The following is a 23962-nucleotide window of genomic DNA, read 5'->3' on the forward strand; positions in this document are numbered from 1 at the left end:
TCACAATTCTAGGCAGGTTTCAAAAAAGTTCTCTACAATTTAAGTGGTGTATAAATACTAAAATAAATAAATTTAATGTGATAGTAAGGCTCAAACTATTTTACTCAACAAAATATGAGTGCTATATCATAGGTTTAAAATTAATCAATTGCTGCATTATTAGAAAGCAAAAGCAAGAGATCCAGAGACACCTATACAAATGCTGAAGTTCAGAGTTCAGTTCAGTTGCGTTGTAATGATGGTCATGTCAGGATTAGGTATGGGTCTATGCCTGGGGCTTTATATAAAACACAGTTTGAGGAGAAACTGATTTAAATGTGCCTGCTTTTAGTCTGGATACTCTGCAACTGACTAGGACACCAGTCGCCAGAAAGCATGATATCAAACTTTAGGGTCTGTAGGGACCAGTTCCCTGTATTCATCATTAACAGGGCACAGAAATGGAGGACTACAAGACACAGGACAGGAAGATGGGCTCCATGCAGACCACAAGCAGACTACATGAAAGGTCAAGTTCAAATTAATTTCCACCACCAAGCTGCAGCAGGACGCTAAGCCGCCTTATTTCTGCTAAGTTCCATGAGTGGTACTAAAATTTGGGGAATTAAATGGCAAGGACCGAATACAATAGAACTGTTGTACCTCCAGAGTCCGATAGTAAGGATCTAGGAGAATCTTGGCTAGAGAGACAATCTGAGGAGTTCTGTCCCAGCCGTCAGAACAATGTACTAGCACCGGACGACCCTCACGTTCCACAGCATTGCACACCAACGTTGCTGCCTTCAACATTATGGACAAGTGCTGCATCCATTTGGTGCTCTCCAAAGCAGACAACCAGCTACAGAAAGGGGAAGGCAAAGAATATGTCAGCAAGAAACCAGCAACCACAGGTGACAAAGGAGAGAACAGATTCTGCACCTTGGAATGCTTTTTTCATACTTTCCTGGAATGGGCAAGAATGCCCAAAGCACATGATGACTTACTTCCCGGGATCTGGCATCTGACTGCAAACAGCACGAAGATATTGGAAACTGTTTCGAATGGAGTGAATGTTGGCCATCCCCATGAACACCACCTCACAGTTAGGATAGTATTCTAATGGAAAAAACAAACCAAAGAGTTATTTCTTCAGCAGCAGAGCATGTGCCAGATTTACAACAGCCCCTATGAAAGAGGGTATAGATTACATATTTTCTAGGCTGTTGCTGGGTAAAAAAAGAAGTCCACACAGTTTAAATCTCACAATGGCATGGACTCACCTTCACACTCACAGCCCCCTCCCTTTGCCCGGTTGGCAACAGCAGCAGTGTAGGATCTGGCATCAAGAATCAGAAGTTTCTGAGGGATGATGCCACTCTCTATACCAGAGCAGGCAGTAAGTGAAGAGTCTGCAAAGGAAAGGACAAATTAGATCCTGTATCCTTAAGAGATTGGCCCTGGCCCTAGGGGGAGGAAGGAAGAGAGAAGGAGCATCAGCCACTTTGCTCTAGTCACAGTCTCTTGCTTTACTGCACTTTTAGTCATAGGAAGGAGTGCTTTGCCTGGTAACTCTATGAACTTACCAAAGTCTGTTTCACCAGCATTGCCATTATCTCTGCTACCTCGGGCATTACTGCTACTACATGCCTTCGTGCTGGGGCTGAGTGCAGACATCTTTGTGCCAGAGTTCAGAGCACACGCCTTGGCAATAGAAGTGACCAGATACTCATCATCAGCATTTCGCCAGCCCCACCAGCTGATCTCTGGCTGGCTACAGCGTGCTATGACTGCTCCATTGCGCAAGTGCCTGGAAGGAGGAATGGAGAACACAGGGAGGGACTGATCACCTATGACAGGAGCAAATGACAATCATGACATGTACTGCCTTGGACAGTGAAAGAAGCCAAAATAAAATACATCAGTCTGATGTATATTATAATTCATATCCCACATTGTCCTTGTCTCTGTCTCCATCACCCATTTTGTAACCAAACTGCTCCTGATTCGACCACCTTCCACTTTCTTCCTATAAATTCTCATGCCTCTTATTTTAAAATCATCTTCTGATCCACTCCAGCATTCACAGTGCCTTCATCCACCTGGGATTACTTATCAAACCAGTGGCACTCCAACCACCAGTCTACTGGTTCTAGGTATAATGTAATAAGAAGGCCTAAAAAAAAACCCAAAACAACCCCCAGCAACCTTTAATCTTCTGATGAAAAATTAAGTTCTGAAATGGATATTAATGGAATATTAAGTATGGTATTAAGTATAAAATGTTATATTTATTGTTACACTTATTGTAAGTTTTGAAAATAATAAAGAATTGGGGGGAAAAAAGTTGAAATACTGATCCTGTCAGGTTCCCGCAGGACTGAATAATATTTTTTGGTACATGAGGGAGTGTATAGCACTGGTGTAGCCAGACAACCAATTTTGGGTGAGCACAAAATTTTCTCTCAGCCTCCACCTTTCTCTCCACTCAGCCAGAACTCCCTTGTTCCAAACCTGGCAGATAGCAGAAACCTCTGAGCCACCAATGCCAACACCCCAACTATGCTTAGTTGTCAGTGGCTCAAAGATGCTACCACCAATTGCAGAACTTGGCCACATTTAAAGAAGGTGATGCTTGGGGATCCTCAATAGCCATAGCAAGGATTAGGTCCGGTGGTAGAAACAGTAGAGCCCAGGTTAGAAAATATAAGGAGGCCCCCCTGGATTCCCTCTCTCCCTGCCATTATAGTCACACTGACATGCCCTCACCAAACACAGAACAAAACTAAATGTCTTCAAACAGCCCAAGGGGTTGCAAAGTACTTGGGAAGTTGATATTGGCAAGAGTTTAAATGAAGAACAATGGAAATTGATATGGGTTTCAATTACGACCTCTCTTCACTCCTTGTGCAATTTTTTTTTCTAATGCACAAGGCTCTGTGGACCCCCGTGAAGCTATCAAGAATAGATGTATTAAAAGTGAAGTTATGCTGGACATGCAAGGGAGATTTGGGAATTTTGGAACATATGTTATTTAAGTGTCCTTTTGTAACTACATATTGGACTAAAGTATGGTCAACAATTTCATCTATACTCTCCTTATCAGAACCTTTAACTTATCAAATAATCATATTGGGAGGATCTGGTCTAACATCTAATATTGATAATTATAAAGTACAACTACTGAAGAACTTTAACTGATGATATCTGTTAAAACAATTATATATAACTGGAAAGACTTTTCTAAATTAGACTACAATATCTGGTGGAATTTGCTGTGCTTATATAGTAAATATGAGAAAATTTCTGCTATAAAGAGGGGCAATTTGAATGTTTATTAAAATTTAGTGAGTAACACTGGATATTACATTAGATACTATCTTTAATATTGTATGACATCTTAGGACTATTATGTTAAGGTAATTTTTTTTGTTGGTACATTATTTTATTGTATTATTTATGTATTTAAAAATTTTAATAAAAATATGTAGAGAAAAACTGAATTGGGAAGCTCAGGAAGTTAAACAACATATACTGCAACAGTGGAAAATAGAAAGGGAAATGCATTTCGTTTTCAACATCTGCTGTGTACATTTCCCAAAGCTAAAAGAAAATGCTTTTTTCTACCTTTGTCGTCTGGACATTTTTTCCTGCCAGCATGTTGGTTCCAATTCCTCTTTTCTGCTTTCCTGTCTTTTCTCTACGTGTCTTCTCTCTCCTGTCTTGTTCCATTTCCTTACTACACCTGCCTCTGGCATATTGTTCTTTCCTGTCCTTTTTTTCTTTCCTGTTCTCTATTTGCTCTAATTTTGCCCTCCTCCTCACCCTTTGCTTTAGAATTTCACAGGTAGCTGAAGAATGTATCTCCCATTCTCCATCTCACTCCTACTTCTACCCCTTAAAATCACCATCCTCTTTTCATTCCTTCCTCTCCAACATATTTCCACTATTCCCAAAATCTTCTCCCTTCTAGGTCAGCATCTGCTTCCTCTTTCTTCCTTCCCTGATAATCTAATATCTCCATATTCCTTTCACTCCACCTCCCCCTCCCCCCTCAAGCAACTTCCAGTCTTTTTTCTCTTCCATCATGCCACTTCTTCCCCTCTCTTTCCTCCCATTGTCTAGCATGTCTCCTTCAATCTCTTCTACTCTGGATCCAATATTTCTGACTTTCTCCCCTCTCCCTCCTGTGTATCTCTTTCATTGTCTACCATCTCTCCTTCTCTCTTGCACCCTTGGTCAACATATCTCCTCCTGTCCCCTCCATTCTAGCAACTCTCCCTCTTTCCCTCTATCCTATTGTCCACTCTCTCTTTTCCCTTCTCCCTTGCACCCTAGGTCCAACATCTTTCCCTCCAGCATCTCTGACCTCTCTCCCCCCGCAGCATCTCTCCCCTCTCTTGCCCTTCTCCAATCCCAAAGCATCTCTCCCTTCTCTTGTTCCTCTCTGTGCAACTCTTCTTCTTTCCCTCTCCAAATTCAACAATTTTCCCTCTCTTCCTTTCCTCCCATTGTCCAGCCTTTCCTTCTCCCACTCCCCTCATGTCTAACTTAAAAAGCTTCTCCAAAAGCTGAAGCACACCCAGCAACAAGCACACCTGACAGTCAGCATGGGATAAAACTCCATGGCCCTGCATCTCCCGCTCCCTCCCTTCAGTGGCTAGCTTCTTCAAAGGGCCAGCGGAAGTGGCAGCAATTCTTATTCGCTATGTGCAGCTGACCCAGAAGCCTTTCACTTTACCTTGTCTTCACCATTACTCATTATGGGTGATCTGACTATGCTCTTTTACAGTTTTCTTATACTGTCATTAATTCTTCATCTTCTTCTGTTTCTACTTCTCCAGTGAAACAAGATAGGAAATTGAAATCTCTTACTCCGGAAGTCTTCTTCAAACACTGTGAAGCATTTCCTGCAGATTCTCATCATGTTCTTTATCTGATCAAATACATACTTGGGATAAGACCCCGAGGTTGGCTCTTGATCGCTTTGCACCTTTATTTACTGTCTCCTATAAGCGCTATTCCTCACAGCCTTGGTATCACTCTGGTTTTGATTATGAGCCCCCTAGTATATATCGAGTTAAGATAAAAACTTGTATCGTAAACTTGTACTGTAATTATGGTATTTTATGTATGATTAACCTGTAACCCGTTCTGAGCTCTTTGGGAAAAATGGGATAGAAAAGGAATTAAATAAATAAACTAATACGTAAACATCAGAACATTCAAACAGATATTATGCCAATGCTTTTGTATAATACAGCTTATCCTATAGCCGAGGACAGTTATTAGACAGGGACAAGAAGGATGATCTTTTGAATGAACAGATGGGGGCTAAACTCAAGGCAAGTTGATTATACAGTTAGACAAGATATAAAGAACTGATTTAGCTACAGTGTGTGCAGCAAGTTAGTCCTGGTACAGAATGAGTATATAGGAATTACCCTATATATTACAAGTTTGGGTGAAGAGCCAGGCTTTCACCTGCTTCCTGAAGTAGAAATAGTCTGGAGTTAGATGTAGCCCCTCTGGGTGTAAATTCTGGAGCACGAGGGCTTCTCCTGAGAAGGCTCTCTGGCAGGTGTCACATTGTATAATTTCTTTTGTTGCTCCTTGAGAAGACCTCAGAGGTATAGAAATGTTATGTTATGAAAATCAAACAAAGAGTTTTACATATAGCCTGTAAAGTACTGGAAGCCAGTGTAGTTTTTGCAGGAAGGGTATAATGTGGTCATGTCACTTGCAGCCTTCCATCAGTCGTGCTGCAGCATTCTGTATTAGTTGCAGCTAATACAAACTCTCTTTGTTATACCAGTGTACAGAGCATTACAGTAGTCTAGTCATTGCCAGAGGACATGGTTATAGTGGTTAGCCTAGCTAGGTTTAAGAAAGGTTTAGATAAGTTCCTGGAGGAATAATTCATAGCCTGCTATTGAAAGAGACATGGAGGAAGGCACTGCTTACTTTGGATCAAGAGCATGGAATGTTGCTACTCTTTAGGTTTCTGGCCTAGATTGGAAACAGATGATCATTGGCTGATCTTTTGATTCTCATATTTCCTTGGTTGTTCGTTCTTGTTTTTCTTCATTGCATCTTAACCGTTCTCTCCATAAACTATGATGATTCAGCTTGTACTTCTTTACTGTCTGGTTACAACTTGCCAGAATTAGAGTAATGTCATCTATTTGGGTCTCCCAGCCAGTTCACTGAAGTGCCTTCAAACTGTGCAAAACACAGCTATTAGGATTCTGGCTTGGGAGCTATTAGGATTCTACTTGGGACTTAGGTTGGCCACTGTTGGAAACAGGATACTGGGCCTTATGGACCTTCGGTCTGTCCTAGTATGGCAATTCTAATGGCTTTTGCTCATCGGTAGGACCATGTTACTCTACTTTTTATACACAACCGTTGGCTTCCCATTCCATTCTGTATTCAACATAAAATTCTTACGCTTGCATGCAAGGTTTTTTTTTTCTTCTTTCCTCACTCCTTCTTGTGCTCTTTGTTCTTCCACTGTGCACCATTTAGCTCTTCCTTCACTCTATTGTTTTTGCTTTCAGTCCACAAATCATTCTGCTTTTTTCCTCCAAGTCCCTTCTCTTTGGAATTCCCTTCCTATTGATCTTCGATCTGAACCATCTTACAATAAGTTTTTTTCTGCACTGAAAACATCTCTTTTTCACTTGCTTACCTTGGGTGTCCCCCTCGATCTTTCATACCTTTACCTTCATTCTACTATTTGCTGTCCTATGAATAATTGAACTTCCTTTATCAGAGTGTGTTAGCATTGTGAAACGCTTTGATTGTTTTATGTGAAAGGCAGCATTATCAGGTTTTAATAAACCATAACAAATTTAGCTGCTTTTAAACATCCAAAACTTTACATTACCTTGGCTTAGCCTATACAGCTTTACAGGAAAAAAGGCTCTGGCTTCTGGGAGAACATCTGTGAACCCACAAAGAACGCAATGCAAAGCATCTAGAGTGCTCACCTGTAGACAACCACTGGAATTCTTTTCCATGAACGGAAAGAGGCCACATTCTCCAGCTCTTTGTCTGTGATCCAGACTGGAACCAGCAGCTTCTGAGGATAACTGGGACACAGCCTGCAGGAAAGAACAGCAAGACTTGGGTTACAGAAGATGCATATAGCCCTCAGTTCTGATTACTTGAGCAAAAGCCACATAACAGCTTCCCTTCAGGCAGCAAGATGGGGATTGTACCAGAGCATAAAGGTGGTAGACCTCTAAGAAAAAGGAAAGGGGAAGGGATTTGATATATATATATATATATATATATAATGGAAGGTTAAAATACTTGCCTATGATCAGTAGGGGGAATCAAATCCCGATTGAATTTTTTGATTGGGTGACCAGAGAACTGGATCAAGGGCATATGCTAGATATCATTTACTTGATTTCAGCAAAGCCTTTGACACGATTCCTCATAAGAGGCTCTTGAACAAACTTGAAGGGCTAAAGTTAGGCCCCAACTGGAGTAGAGAAACTGGTTGTCGGACAGATGCCAGAGGGTGGTGGTTAATGGAAATCGCTCGGAGGAAGGAAAGGTGAGTAGTGGAGTCCCTCAGGGTTCGGTGCTGGGGTTGATCCTGTTCAATATGTTTGTGAGTGACATTGCTGAAGGAACAGAAGGAAAGGTTTGCCTTTTTGCGGATGATAACAAGATTTGTAACAGAGTAGACACCAAGGGCGTGGAAAACATGAAAAAGGATCTACAAAAGTTAGAGGAATGGTCTAATATCTGGCAACTAAAATTCAAAGCAAAGAAGTGCAGAGTAATGCATTTGGAGATTAATAATTGGAAGGAACCATATGTGCTGGGAGGTGAGAGTCTCATATGCACGGATGGGGAGAGGGACCTTGGGGTGATAGTGTCTGAAGATCTAAAGGTGAAAAAACAGTGTGAAAAGATGGTGGCTGCTGCCGGAAGAATGCTGGGCTGTATAAAGAGAGGCGTAACCAGTAAAAGAAAGAAGGTGTTGATGCCCCTGTACAGGTCGTTGGTGAGGCCCCACTCAGAGTATTGTGTTCAATTTTGAAGACCGTATCTGGCGAAGGACATAAGATGACTTGACGCGGTCCAGAGGAGGGCAAATAAAATGATAGGAGCCCTGAATATGTATACCCTAGAGGAAAGGAGGGACAGGGGAGATATGATTTAGATGTTCAAGTACTTGAAAGGTATTAACATAGAACATAATCTTTTCCAGATAAAGGAAAATGGTAAAACCAGAGGACATAAACAGCAACTAATGGGTAACCGGGTTTTACGATCCTTAATTTGGTCATCTTTATCAGAACGGGTGGTTTTTAGAACTTTGAGCAATCCTATTTTGAATCATCTCTTGAAGATATGGTGTGAGACGCGGAAGAGATGGGGAGCAGGGATGGTGCCTTCACTCTTGGGGGCGTTGTGTGATGAACCTTTCTTTCCGGTGGGTAGAGAGAGCTCGGTTTTTTTGCGCTGGGAGCGTTTAGGGCTCCGGACATTCTCGGATGTCCTCCATAAGGGGATCTTGGTATCCTTTGAGGCCTTTCAGAAGAGTAATGCTTTACCTCAGGGGGATTTTTTGGCTTACTCCCAAACCCGACATTTTATTCAATCGCAGGGCTGGTCTGGGGAATCGATCAAGTCAATGGCTCCCTTAGAACATCTGTGGCTTACACTTCGTAGTCTGCCCAAACCCATTTCAGTTCTCTATCAATATTTTTGGGGCTCGGTTACCTTTCATCCTAAATATAAAGACATATGGGAAAGGGACTTGGGATGTTCTTTTTCGGAGAGGGAATGGACCAACTTTGTATTGAGGTGGGTAAGGCCTCCTCTTGTGTTCTTATACAGGAGAACGCCTACAAGGTGTTTACCAGGTGGTATTATACACCAGCTAGGTTACATAAAATGTTTCCAGGGTCTTCTGCAATGTGTTGGAGGTGTGGGGGGGCTGTGGGCACATTTTTGCATATATGGTGGGATTGTCTTCCTTTACAAATTTTTTGGAAACGTATTGTTGGTTGTTTATCCCAATTGTTACAAATTGTGCTCCCGTTGGTGCCAACGGAATGTTTATTGGGCTTACATAATGTTCATAGAGGAAGCTCATCAGCACCACGTAGAGATCCCAGGGCTGGAAAACTGTACTCAGGAAACCCATGTGAGGAGAGAAGACACCCATGCAAACACAGAAGAAACCGAAGACGAGGTAGGAGACAACCGCACACCAGGAGGAATAGTGAGAGCACAGGAAGACATCGCCCCACCCAAAGAACAGGAAACAATTTCAAGAGTATCATTGGAGGAAGAAGACTGGCCCTACTCCAAGGACGTGGACCTACGCCCCCCAAGGAACTCCCGAATATAGAAGATGGGGGATCATCGTAGGCGACTCCATTATACGACATGTGGACAGCCACACCGCAGGAGGAAGAGAGGACAGAGTCGTCATCTGTCTGCATGGAGCAAGAGTGAAGGATGTGACCAACAGGATCTCCAGGATCATAGATGGCGCAGGGGGAGAGGACACCGCTGTGCTTATCCACGTGGGAACAAATGATGTGAGCGGGCGGAAGTATGACAGGGAAGAGTTGAAGGGCCAGCTCCGCTCACTCGGAAGACAACTGAAGATCAGGGAGGTGAAGGTGGCCTTCTCTGAGATCCTCCCAGTACCAAGAGCGGATGGAAAGAGACAAGGGGAATTGCAAGCAATCAACGCCTGGATGAGACGATGGTGCGAAGAAGAAGGCTTCGACTTCGTGCGCAACTGGATGGCGTTCTGGGGAAAAAGAAAGTACTACAGAAGGGACGGACTACACCTCAACAAGGAAGGAGCAAGAGTTTTGGCAGGCAACATGAAGAAGGCAATCGAGAAGGCTTTAAACTGAAAGATAGGGGAAAGCCGACAGTCGTCCACCGGTCGATGGCACGGATAGCAGGATGCCCCGACGAAGAAGCCAAGGACTACTACTCCTACACAAGAGAAGACGACCTCACAGCCAATAAGGGAGAAAAAGCAGGAAGGGACAACTCAGACACAGGAGGGGACGACCACACAGCAAACAAGGGTGATAACACAGGAGCAGTAAAGGATACCGTAATTGAAACTATAGGGACGGCCAAGAGTACAAGGTCCAAAAAGGTAACACGAAGGGAACTTAGATGTATGTATACGAATGCTAGAAGTCTAGGTAACAAAATGGGGGAACTAGAGACAATAGCAAGACATGACATATTGGATATCATTGGCATAACAGAAACATGGTGGAATGAAGAAAACAAATGGGACACAGTACTACAGGGATACAAACTGTATAGAAGAGATCGATTAGAGCAGAAAGGTGGAGGTATTGCTCTATATGTTAAGGAGGGAATAGATTCTGTTGAAATGGTTACAACAGAAATGAAAGAGAAGCTTGAGTCACTCTGGATCAAAATTCCTGATCAATATGGCGCAGATACGAAAATTGGCCTTTACTATCGTCCCCCAGGACAGGCGGAGGAAACTGACTCAGAAATGATGGAGGAAATCAAACAAGATTGCAAGACAGGCAATGTAATTATATTGGGAGACTTCAATTTCCCAGGGATAGACTGGAAACTAGCAACCTCCAACTGCGGCAAGGAGGCCAAGTTCCTGGAGGTGCTAGGGGATTGCTTCCTGGAACAAATGGTAAAAGAGCCGACAAGAGGCAACGCCACCTTGGACTTGGTCCTAAATGGCCTCACGGGACCGATAACAGAAGTGGAAGTCATGGTTCCACTGGGAACGAGTGATCACAATGTAATCAACTTTAAACTTGACATCGGGAAAGGGAAACATGCCAAAACCTTAACCACATCCTTAAACTTTAAAAAGGGTAAATACGATCGCATGAGAGCCATGGTAGAAAAACGACTCGAGAAGATGGTGGACAAACTTGAAACGGTAGATCAGGCATGGTCCCTACTGAAAAATACTATCACAGAAGCACAAGATCTCTACATTCCGAGGATTTCCAAAGATTGGAGAACAAAGAGCAAAAGAGAACCGGCATGGCTTACCATACAGGTGAAGGAAGCCATAAAAGAAAAGAAGGACTCTTTCAAAAAATGGAAATGCATAAAGACAACCGAAGCCTGGAACAAACATAAAGATGATCAGAAGAAATGTCACAAGGCGGTGAGGGATGCCAAACAGGAATATGAGGAAAAAATAGCCCAGGAGGCCAAAAACTTCAAGCCCTTCTTTAGATACGTGAAAGGGAAAAAACCTGCAAAAGAGGCAGTGGGACCCCTGGACGACCAGGGAAGAAAAGGGTACATCAAGGAAGATAAACAAATCGCAGACAAACTAAATTCCTTCTTTGCGTCCGTCTTTACGAAGGAGGACACCTCAAAAATACCTGAAGCGGAGAAAGTGTTTGCAGGAGAAATAGAAGACAGCCTCACCACAGTTGAAGTGGACTTAGACCAGATATACTATCAGATCGACAAACTTAAAAGTGACAAATCCCCTGGACCGGATGGAATTCACCCGAGAGTCTTAAAGGAATTGAAGGTTGAAATCGGAGAGTTATTGCAAAAACTTGCAAACCTGACAATCAGAACTGGACAGATACCGGACGACTGGAGGATAGCGAACGTCACGCCAATTTTCAAAAAAGGATCGAGAGGGGAACCGGACAACTATAGGCCTGTGAGTCTTACGTCTGTCCCAGGCAAGATGGTTGAAGCACTGATCAAGGATAGCATAGTCCGGCACTTGGACGCACACGACTTGATGAAACCCAGTCAACATGGATTCAGGAAAGGGAAATCATGTTTGACGAATTTACTCCAATTTTTTGAGACCGTGAACGAGCAAATTGATAGTGGGAAGCCGGTGGACATAATATACTTGGACTTCCAGAAAGCGTTCGACAAAGTTCCACATGAAAGACTTCTCAGGAAACTACAAAGCCATGGCATAGAGGGAGATATACAAAGATGGATAGGCAAATGGCTGGAAAACTGAAAGCAGAGAGTGGGCATAAATGGGAAGTTCTCCGACTGGGAGAAGTGACTAGTGGTGTACCCCAGGGCTCGGTACTTGGGCCGATCCTTTTTAATATTTATATCAATGACCTGGAGGAAGGAACATCCAGTGAGATCATCAAGTTTGCAGACGATACAAAACTATACCGGGAAATCAGATCGCAGGAGGATAGAGAGGAACTCCAGAGCGACTTGTGTCGGTTAGAAACATGGGCGGAGAAATGGCAGATGAAGTTCAATGTGGAGAAATGCAAGGTAATGCATTTAGGCAATAAGAATAAGGAATACGAGTATACAATGTCAGGTGCAACTCTGGGGAAGAGTGAACAAGAAAAGGACCTGGGTGTACTGATAGATAGGACCCTGAAGCCGTCGGCACAATGCGCGGCAGCGGCAAAGAAGGCAAATAGAATGTTGGGCATGATAAAGAAAGGAATCTCGAGTAGATCGGAGAAAGTTATAATGCCGCTTTATAGGGCAATGGTCAGACCACACTTGGAATATTGCGTCCAACATTGGTCTCCCTACCTAAAGAAGGATATAAAACTGCTGGAGAGGGTGCAGAGACGAGCAACAAAACTGGTGAAGGGTATGGAGAAACTGGAATACGAGGATAGACTTATAACACTAGGATTGTTCTTCCTTGAGAAAAGGAGACTGCGTGGGGATATGATCGAGACCTTCAAAATACTGAAAGGAATCGACAAAATAGAGCAGAGAAGATTATTTACATTGTCCAATTTGACACGGACTAGAGGACATGTAATGAAGCTAAGGGGGGACAGGTTCAGGACTAATGTCAGGAAGTTCTGCTTCACTCAGAGAGTGGTTGACACCTGGAATGCCCTCCCAGAGGAGATTATTGCGGAATCGACCGTCCTAGGCTTCAAGAGCAAACTAGATGCATATCTCCTTAAGAGAGGCATATAAAGATATGGTGGACTATAAATTACGCCAGGTGTACACCTGGCAGGGCCTCCGCGTGTGCGGATCGCCGGACTTGATGGACCGAAGGTCTGATCCGGAGATGGCAGTTCTTATGTTCTTATGTGTGTGAACATGCTTGGCAAACTAAAATCCGCCGTTGGGGTTTGGCTGCGGCTAAATGTTTAATTGCTAATCACTGGAAAAGATCTGAGGCGCCTGCTATGCTAGAATGGTCTCTGAAATTTCATCAAATATGTACCATGGAACTTTCCATTGCCAAACGGCATGGACACTATTTTTCATCTATTCGAACTTGGACTGTTATTATGGACAAAATTGATACTTTGGTTTAAGTTTACGGGGGCTGGGGGAATTTGGGGGATTGTTGCTGTGGGGATAACTGCCTGAAGGAACAACAGGGAGTTGTCCACTTTGGATGTTTCAGTTTATTTGGGAGGGGTGGGGGGGATTTGTGATTCAATGCAGGGGATATCCATTTATCGATGATGTTTTCTTCTTGCTTTTTTGTGACTTCTGATTCTGCTGTTTTTTGTTTTGTTACATACTGTGGGGTGATTGAGATTTGATATCCACATATTGCTTGTATAACATAAAACTTTTAATAAAGATTTTCAAGTTAAAAAAAAAAAAACCAGAGGACATAATTTGAGGTTGAGGGGTGGTAGACTCAGGAGCAATGTAGGGAAATTCTTCTTTACGGAGAGAGTGGTGGATGCCTGGAATTCGCTCCCGAGAGAGGTGGTGGAGAGGAAAATGGTGACAGAGTTCACAAAAGCATGGGATGAACACAGAGAATCTAGAATCAGAAAATAATAGTAAATATTGAAGAACTAAGGCAAGTACTAGGCAGACTTGGACGGTCTGTGTCTGTATATGGCCGTTTGGTTGAGGATGGGCTGGGGAGGGCTTTGATGGCTGGGATGGTGTAGATAGGCTGGAGGGAGCTTTGACGTAGACTTCAGTAGTTGGAACCTAAGCACAGTACCAGGCAGAGCTTTGGATTCTTGCCCAGAAATAGCTAAAAAGAAGAAATAAAATTTAAATTGAATCAGGTTGGGCAGACTGGATAGACTATTCGGGTCTTTATCTGCCGTCATCTCTATGTTACTATGTTAAATCCAATTCCCCTGGTTCTCAGAACACAGCACTGTTAGGCTACTCCTCTACTTCACTGTGTCCATTTAACAGCAACTTCCTACAGCCGATACCAGAAGGGCTTAAGGAAGGAGAAGGTTTAAGTATGATGGTGCCATGGTGAGAAGACTAAAGGAGAAAGACCAATCTACAAGCGTACTATGAACATAACAAAAAATTACTGTACAAATTTTGGGCCCCAAAAATGCACTAGGTCTTATTTTCGGGGAAACACGATATCCAATTTACTTCTGAGTCTCTCCCCGTTCACCTTATTCTTATGCCCCTCATTCCAGCACTTCCTTTTAACTGAAGGATGCCTCACTCCTGTGCACTTATATGAGAGGTATTCAACTTATATGAGAGGTATTCAATCATCCCCATGTGCCTTTCTTCCCAAATATACATACTGGTATCCCTCCCTTCCATCTTTCCCTCCCATCCGAACCTGCCGACAGTGAGATCGAAATACCTTCTTGCAAATGGCAGCATCGGCAGCAATCTAGACAGGCTGCTTCGCTGTCTTCTCCTGCTGTGGCGTTCTGTGTCCCGCGTTGCTGATGACATCATCAGTGATGCGGCAGAGGAATGACCCAGCAGGAGAAGGCCGCAAAGCAGCCTGTCTAGATTGCTGCCATTTGCAAGAAGGTATTATCGGTCTCACGGTCAATGGGGGTTCAGATGGGAGAGAGAAATGGAAGGGTCAGCCGGGGAGGGGGGAGGATTTGCGCCGCTACCGGCGAATCCTGCACTTCAACTAGGACTTATTTTTGGGATCGGGCTTATATTAAGACCTACCTCGAAAATCATGCTAGGTGAATGTCCGGGATGCTGTTGCCAGGCCAAAAGGAAGAACTGAAAACTGACAATGCTGATTCAGCACATGAAACCTTAGAAATTTGTGGTGAGCTGGAAAGATGGGAATGTGTAGGTATGCCTCCATAAGATCCAAGGAAGCCAGAAATTCCCCCCGGAGACACCGCTACAATGATCGACTTCACGGAATCCATCCAGAACCAAGGAATCTTGAGAGCCACATTCACATGCTTCAGATCTAGAATAGGTCTCCAATCTTCTGGCAAACAGAGTATCTGCCTGAGCCTGAAAAATTGCTTAGCACTGGCTCTATTGCTTGAATATCCAGCAAGCACCGACCATAGCCTGGACTCTGTGCGCTTTTTCCTGATCCCATGCAGTGCATAGGAATGGTGTGCTGAACCAAGGTACATACCTAAGCAGTCCCAGAAACCCCAGGTAGCAGAGATAAACCTGCATTCAAAACTGAGGCTCCAAAGGATGCGCCCTCTTCAGCTGCTCTGTTCACTCTATAAAACTTAGTGAAAGTATGAAGGGATGACCAAGTTGTCGCCTGCAAATCTTATTTGGAGGAATGGTCCTGGCTTAAGCCCAGGAAGAGGCAATCCCTCTCGTCAAATGCGCTCTAAGCGCGAATGGAGGCTGCCTACCACAGGCAATGTAGCAGGACGAAATAGCTGACCTGATCCATCTTGAAATGGTAGCCTTGGAAGCCAGACTCCCCTTCTTAGCCAGATTCATCAACACGAAAAGGTGGTCCAAGAGATGAAAGTCATTAATAACCTCCAGGTAATGCAAAATAACCTTCCGGACATCCAGCACCTTCAAGACTTTGTCATCCTCCTTAGATCCCGAGGGCTGGAAAGCTGAAAGACTAACTTCCTGGTTGATGTGAAATGCTGAAACCACCTTTGGCCAGTCCTCAAGGAAACCCTGGCATCTGTGATACGCTGATAAGGGTCCCTGCGTGACAAAGATTGCAGTTCGGAGATGTGCCTTGCGGAAGCGATGGCAACCAGAAACACTGTCTTGATAGTCAAGTCCATTAGGGTGGCATCCTATAAGGGCTCAAACAAAGCCCTTCTAACATGGTTCCAGGAAGGACAGGGTGGGCAAACTGGGGGCCACTGCCTTAGAGCACTCTTGAATAACCTGACAACATGCCACAAGAGTTAAGATTAAAGACAAATTTAAAATCTTTCAAAATTCTGTTAAAAACAGTTTATTTTAAAGAAGCATTTGGGCAAGAATTAAATCAATCTGATATTACTCATATATTCTAAATGTTCTAGATCTTCAATGAGCAGTCCTGCAAAATTTCAAAGCTCAATGGTATTTTTATGATTTTATTTAGGAGTGAATGAACATAAGAAGTTGCCTCCACTGGGTCAGACCAGAGGTCCATCGCGCCCAGCGGTCCACTCCCGCGGCGGCCCATCATGCCTATGACCTGTGAAGTGGTCCCTGACTATTCCTATAACCTACCTCTACTTCTATCTGTACCCCTCAATAACCTGCGGTGTGGTTCGCTATCGAATGCTTTGCTGAAGTCCAAGTCCATCGGGCTTTACTATTTTTGCCTATGCAGACGACATTCAACTACTCCATCCTGTTGATTCTTCAAAAATAAACGAAATACAAGAAATTAATACCAAACTGGACAAAATCAGTGATTGGCTTCACATAAATAAACTTTCCCTTAATATCAATAAATCCTGTGGTATAATCTTCCTGATCAGGAACAATGAAATAATAAAAGGAAAAATCTCCATTAAATCTTGCCCAGTAAAAATGGAATCAAAAATAAAACTGCTCGGAGTAACTATAGGCAAAGATTTAAACTTTCATGACCAGATAAGCTCCATCGTAAAATCCTGCTTCTACAAACTTCAGCTTATCCGTTCCCTAACTTCAATTCTCGAAACTAATGCTATCATAACTCTTGTCCACTCATTGGTCATTTCTCATCTAGATTACTGTAATTCTCTATATAATGGAATTCCCCAAAAAGAACTACGTTGTCTGCAACTCATCCAAAATACGGCAATTAAACTTATTCATAAGGTAGGGAAATATGATCATGTTACTTCTCTTCTGAAAGAAGCCCACTGGCTACCCATTACACACTGTATCATTTATAAAACTTTAATGCTGGTCTTTAAAATCAAACTCTTGCGTCTTCCATCTTTTCTTGATAAACTCATCATCCCTCCTCAGACCCTTAGATCAGCAGATCAGAACTTATTGACCGTCCCTTCCATCAAAGAATTCTACTACATTAGGAAAACTAACTTCTCTGTAGTAGCTCCAACTTTATGCCACCTCAACTCCGCCACAAATATCTTCTCGACAAAGTCAAGACTAAACTAAAAACGTTCTTATTTCAAGACGCATACCACAGCCTTTTAATACTTCCTCCAACAGCTAGCAAAATTTATCTCAACTGCTTTCAAGAATCGATCCCCGTTCCTGATGTTATATCCCCCCTCCTCCTTTTCTTTTAATTTTGTTTTAATGATGTAATTATTGACCCCCCCTTCCCCTTTCTACCCTCAAGCTCATGTTTATATTTATAAATTATCTTTTAATGTTCACTCTTCCCCCACCTATAATTATTATTTTAACCATTTATTTTTAGCATTGTAAACCGGCTAGATACTTGTCGATGGTCGGTATATTAAAAATAATAATAAAACTTAAACTTAAGTAAATATGCCACTGGCACCCTGATACCCCAAGGGTTCTTACACAAGGCGCCCACAGCCTGTGTTCAAGCCATTGAAAAACTTAGGTGAGCCAGATCCCAGGGGAATGGACCCAGAGACCTGAAGACACACAGTAGGATGACTCTCCTGGTCCACCCGAAGGCTTGCCCTATAGAGCTGCAGTCTGGCTCAGCGAAACCTGTGTCTTTTCCCAGGAAGAGAATCCCATAGAATGGGGTCTCAGGGTACTAATGTCTCATAAAAACTAACTTTGAATGTGAAAAAGAAAAAAATAGAGCAGATCAGATACACCTCTGCACAGTTTGCTTGCAGAAGAAAAACTGGAGAGTACACTGGGCAATGCCTCTACATGGGAGGTGCCCAAAGCTGCAAATTCAGTTCACAGGAATGGATTGATCACCATATGTATGGACTCCAGAGTAGATATAACAAAATCTAAATTAAGTGCAATACAGAGAACGGCTCTTATATCAAACACATGCAGAGGTCAATTATTCAATTTTCATATCATTTCCCTAAGTAATATAGAAGAGAGATAAAAATATATGCAGTAAAAGAGCAGGTATGTTATGAAATGCCTCAGTTTCACAAGGTGTTCTGAAGTTTGCTGCTTGTTTTAAAATAGTAAAAGGAAGATACTATACAATGGTTCCACTGGCTTTCCACTAAATTTGGAGACTAGTCAGGAAATCCAGGCACTGTCTGATGCACAAAAGGTGAGACTGAAAACCACAAATTCCTCTTTTGTATAATACTCCCTAGTTTAGAAATCCCTTCCCTTTTTTTCATTATCCTCTTCCAAAAGCTGGCATATCTATTGCTCTCTCTACAATTCCCAACCCCAAAACTTCCACACATTCCTCATTTCCTTCCCACAGCTCCTCCAAACTTGCACATAACTCATATTCCATTCCCCCCTCCAATTCTAAAGTTGGACTTGCACGTCTCTGTTGTACAGGACTGTAAAGAAAGCATTTACTCACTTGTAGCTGCTATTGATATCAGACGCCCTCCAAGCATTCTGCAGGTCAAATCCCATTCTCACCAATTCCATCTCAAAACGGAATTTCACGTGGTCTCCTGGAAAAAGTGGGACAGATCATTATTACACATGAATCAAGAGAGGAAGAAACAAAGCTGAAACTAATAAAGAAAAGGGTAGCATGGTCTTTAAAATGAAGGGGGCCTCTGCAGAAAACAGAGAATCCTGTTTCAACATGGGAGGCTAGAACTTTTAAAAATACAACAAAAGACAGAAGTGAAGAGTTATAGGACAGAGATCTGGTACTGGTTTGAACATGAAACTTTATAGGGGTAGAAAACCAAAGAGGAAGGATCTCAACTGGATGGACTGGACAGTCCAATTGGTTGGGGGTTTTTTTCCGTCATTCATTATACTTAGGAACATCTAAGGAAATAGCTCTTTACAGAAAGAGTAGTGGATGCATGGAATGATCTACAAGCAAGGTAGTGCAGATGAAGACTCTACCTGAATTCAAGAAAGCATGAAACAGACACAGGAAAATCTCTAGGTGAAGGAGGGGATGTAGAGATTGATAGTTTAGAAACAGAAACATTACAGCAAATAAAGGCCAAAAGGCCCATCCAGTCTGCCCATCCACAGCATCCATTATCTCTTCATCTCCATAAGAGATCTCATGCGCCTGCCCCATATATTCTTGAATTTAGAAACAGTCTGTCTCTACCAGGGGACTATTCCATACATCTACCACCCTTTCTTTAAAAAAAAGTATTTCCTTAGATCACTCCTGAGCCTATCACCTCTTAACCTCATTCTATGCCCTCTCACTCAGTTAAAAGAGACTCGCCTCATGCGCATTTATGCCACATAGGTACTTAAATGTCTCTATCATATCTCCCCTCTCCTGCCTTTCCACCAAAGTATACATATTGAGATCTTTAAATGTGTCCCTGTACACCTTATGATGTAGACCATTTTAGTTGCCTTCCTCTGGACCAACTCCAGCCTGTTTATATCTTTTTGAAAGTGCGATTTCCAGAATTGCATACAATATTCTAAATGAAGTCTAACCAGAGTTTTATATAGGGGCATCAATACCTCCTTTTTCCTACTGACCAATCTTTTCACTATGCATCCAAGCATCCTTCTAGCTTTCGCTGTTGCTTTTCCAACCTGTTTGGCTACCTTAAGATCATCACATACAACTATCACATCCAAGTCCCACGCCTCTTTCGTGTACAAAAGTTCTTCACCCCCGCCTTGGGAGGACAAAAGATCTGATTTAGCCAAACCTGCCAGACTCAACCAAAGGAATTTAGTTTTTTCTGTATTTATCTTCAATTTATAAGCAATAATCCATTGTTCAACTGTAGTGAGCAAACACTTCAACATCCTCCTGGGGACCGCCGCATGAGCGGACTGCTGGGCAGGATGGACCACTGGTCTGACCCAGCAGCGGCAATTCTTATGTTCTCCAATCAAAATCCTTAATATTGAAAGATAAAAGAATGCTTTATCATCAGCATAAATATAACTGGAAATATATCTTTCAAGTTCTAAACCTAACGAGTGCATTATAATATTGAACAATATTGGGGGATAAGAGAGAGCCCTGTGGTATACCACAATCCAATGACCAGCTAGTCGATAAACAACCATTCATTTTAACCCTGAATGATCTATGGGATAAAAATCATTTGATCCAATTTAATACTGTACCTTCCAAACCCCAATCCTGTAAGATCTGTAATAATAGTTTGTGATGCTGAAGTCACCAAGTATGCGGGAGGGAAGTGAGGGTTCAAGACAGAAGAAGATCAAATGCACTTGAGAGATCAAATTGAGTAAGTATTGCAGTTTGATCTAAACTGAAAATATATCAGCCTCTAGGTACCGAAGAGCAAAGCAATGTTTCCATACTATAACCTGCTCTAAAGCCAGATTGGATGGGGTAGAGCAGGTTATAATACAAAATGATCTTTAATCTTAAAAAACATGATCATATCAGCTTATATTACCAAAATCTTCACTGGTTGCCATTTGAAGCTATTCCAATTCGGCTGTATTTGCTTTAAGATCTTATTTGGTTTAGCACTATCTTATCTTTCTTCACATTTTAGATTCTATACTATTAATAAAAACATCCGTAGACCAGGTTGGTTTTCTTTTCCCTCAGTAAAAGCATGCTGCTACAAAAAATTTTTGCATAGGACCTTGGCATTCCAGGCCGGAGTAATGAATTCATGTTTGAATGTCCTTATTTCCCCTTTCCTTACTTATTATCAATTTTGGAAAGCCCTTAAAATTTATCTATTTAAAAAATATGTAATACAGAATTGATGTGGAGAAATGCAAAGTAATGCATTTAGGCAGTAAGAATAAGGAATACGAGTATAGAATGTCAGGTGCAACTCTGGGTAAGAGCGAACAAGAAAAGGACCTGGGAGTACTGATAGATAGGACCCTGAAACCGTCAGCACAATGTGCGGCGGCAGTGGCAAAGAAAGCAAATAGAATGTTGGGCATGATAAAGAAGGGAATCACTAGTAGATCGGAGAAGGTCATAATGCCGCTTTATAGGGCAATGGTCAGACCCCACTTGGAATACTGCGTCCAACATTGGTCTCCTAACCTAAAGAAGGATATAAAACTGCTGGAGAGGGTGCAGAGGCGAGCAACAAAGCTAGTAATGGGTATGGAGAAACTGGAATATGAGGATCGATTTATGAGACTGGGATTGTTCTCCCTTGAGAAGTGGAGACTGTGAGGGGATATGATCGAGACCTTCAAAATACTGAAAGGAATCGACAAAATAGAGCAGAAAAAACTATTTACATTGTCCAATTTGACACGGACAAGGGGACACGGAATGAAGCTGACGGGGGACAAGTTCAGGACGAATATCAGGAAGTTCTGCTTCATGCAGAGAGTGATGAACACCTGGAATGCTCTCCCCGACGAGGTTATTGCGGAATCGACCGTCCTAGGATTCAAAAGCAAACTGGATGCACATCTCCTTACGAGAGGCATAGAGGGATATGGGTGACTAAAATTACGCCTGGTATACATCGGGCAGGGTCTCCGCATGTGCGGATCACCGGACTTGATGGACCGAAGTCTGATCCGGAGATGGCGCTTCTTATGTTCTTATGTTAATTTTTATTCTATAAATCCATCTATCCTCCTATTTGGTTTTTTTATTATTTGTACTGTCAATTGAATTGTGAAATCTCTATTTTTAATAGTTTTATGATGCTGAAAACTTCTTTGCTTAATGTTTTATTATTCTGAATTACGTAATTTCTATTCTTAATCAATGCCTTTTGACTTTGTATTTCCAATGCCCAGTGCATTATTATTGTGAACCGCCTTGAAGTGATGGTTTGGCGATATCTAAAAATAAACTATTATTATTATTATTATCAGCAACTCTTTAGTCAGCCTAGAGTGGATTTCTTGGTGGTTCAGGTCATTTAGAGCACATCCCTTCCGAGTGAAGGCAGTATGTATTGAGGAAAACATTGCAAGTTTGGAAGTGCAGGGAACTTGGTTTTTTCTGTTACATAGAGCATTCTGGACCCCTGTTCGTTTACAAAAATTAGATAGGTCTAAGTATAATAGATGCTGGCATTGTCATCTTGAAGCAGGGACTTTAGATCATTTATTATTCTATTGTCCATTTATTTTGGCTTTTTGGAAATCGATATGGGGCCAAATAAATTCTTTATTAGAAAATCTGGTGGCTTTATCATATGATACTATATTACCTGGAATGTCAATGAGGAAGAAAAGTCAAATTTCTTCAAAAAATAATAAGCTCTTACAGGAGTAGCCGTTCAACAGATTATGTTTAATTGGGAAAAACTGGAGTAGATTAAACTACAGTTTCTGGTGGAATTCTCTGTGTCATATATATTACATTACATTAGTGACTTATATATAAGATGGAAAGAACAGAAAGGAAATTTTAATAAATTTCAGGAGGTTTGGGGACCATTAATAGAATATTGTAATGAGTAAATATCATTTTTCCCTTATTGGTACAATTGCAAAGTGAGGAGTGGGGGGAGGGATTTCTAATCTTGTATTAAATGTTTAGATTAATAGGAAAGATTATATATAATATATTATATGATATATGTAACTACATATGAAATAGTAGGGATGGGAGGGAGGGTTGAAATATTACTAATTTAAGTTGATTATGATAGATAATTAAGTGATATTGTATAAGTTCAAATGTTATTTTCTGACACACTTATTGTAAGATGTAAAAACGAATAAAGAATTAGAAATGCAAACTTAGAAAGATGCACTTTTCCAAAGCTGACACATTCCAATTTCCAAAAATTTAAAATAAACTTTTTCTTTTCTACCTTAAAAAAAAAAAAGTTTGCTAAAAATCCAAAATGACCTCCGCTAAGAAATTTGCGCCTAAAAACACTAATAAAGTACTCCTACAAAGTGCAAAAATGGTGAAATTAGGATTTTTGAGATGAGGAAACACAAGGGAACGTGCAGAAAACACCCCAAAACCTGAAATTCAGACCGCCCTTGATTCACTCCACTGGCTGTAACAGTTTTACTCACTGTGACCTGAGCCCGCCTCGGCTCTTTACAGTAGCTGGATAGGAGAAGAATCACTACCTCAAGCTGGAAGTGCCTCTTAAACGCTGATCTTTGGGCCGCCAGCAAGGCACAGAGACTGACCATACCACCACCTCCATGGACCAACAGATGTACGTACAGAAGGGGGGGAGGTGAAAAATGCAGCCAGACACCCTACGAGACACCGCTGAGCCTCCTAAGGGTACCCCACATCCTGCGCTCAAACCCCTGCAAAGCAGCAGGTGAGAAATAAATGCAAGGTTGGCCCTGAGCTCCTAAAATATTTGTGCAGGCTGGCTATCAGATACCACCAGGGATTGATCTGTCAGCTGCAGATTGGAGTCTGTTTCTTCTCTATGCAGGCAGAGCTGTGATCAAGATGAAAGCTCCGAACACAGAAAACACTGAATAAAGGTCAAAAACAGAATAAAATAATAAAAAGAGGGCAGAACAGAAACATTCCTTCCAGCTCGAATGCAGAAGGGAAATATTGCAAGAAGGAGGGTCAAAGAAAAAAAATCCGGAGTGGATTCCTTCTGCGGATGGCTTGCAGCCATAGGGAAATAACACACTTGTCTAGAATGACACACCTATTGTACTGGAAAATGAAATAATCATGAAACATCTAAACATTTAACCCTACAACATGGTAGAACAAACAGGCCACCTACTTGATCGCAATCTACACTAACAGTCTTGGAGTTCTGAAAGATAGTCCATGGTCTCTTCACAATAGTAGTGGATC

At 42.0% G+C, this 23962-nt stretch overlaps 1 protein-coding gene across 4 annotated transcripts in view; it reads right to left on the reverse strand.

Annotated features, from left to right (window-relative positions):
• Positions 1–23962, reverse strand: part of MTMR4 (myotubularin related protein 4) — a 134459-nt gene that overhangs the window by 54052 nt on the left and 56445 nt on the right. For all 4 annotated transcript variants that reach the window (XM_033921844.1, XM_033921845.1, XM_033921846.1 and 1 more), the window contains 6 exons: positions 18611–18707; positions 6969–7082; positions 1563–1786; positions 1260–1388; positions 984–1095; positions 643–838 (listed from right to left, as the gene is read on the reverse strand). In XM_033921844.1, coding sequence (XP_033777735.1) covers positions 643–838; positions 984–1095; positions 1260–1388; positions 1563–1786; positions 6969–7082; positions 18611–18707 — 872 coding nt within the window. The remainder of the gene's footprint in view (positions 1–642; positions 839–983; positions 1096–1259; positions 1389–1562; positions 1787–6968; positions 7083–18610; positions 18708–23962) is intronic.

Source organism: Geotrypetes seraphini, chromosome 15 (genome assembly GCF_902459505.1).
Source record: "Geotrypetes seraphini chromosome 15, aGeoSer1.1, whole genome shotgun sequence".
NCBI lineage: Eukaryota > Metazoa > Chordata > Amphibia > Gymnophiona > Dermophiidae > Geotrypetes > Geotrypetes seraphini.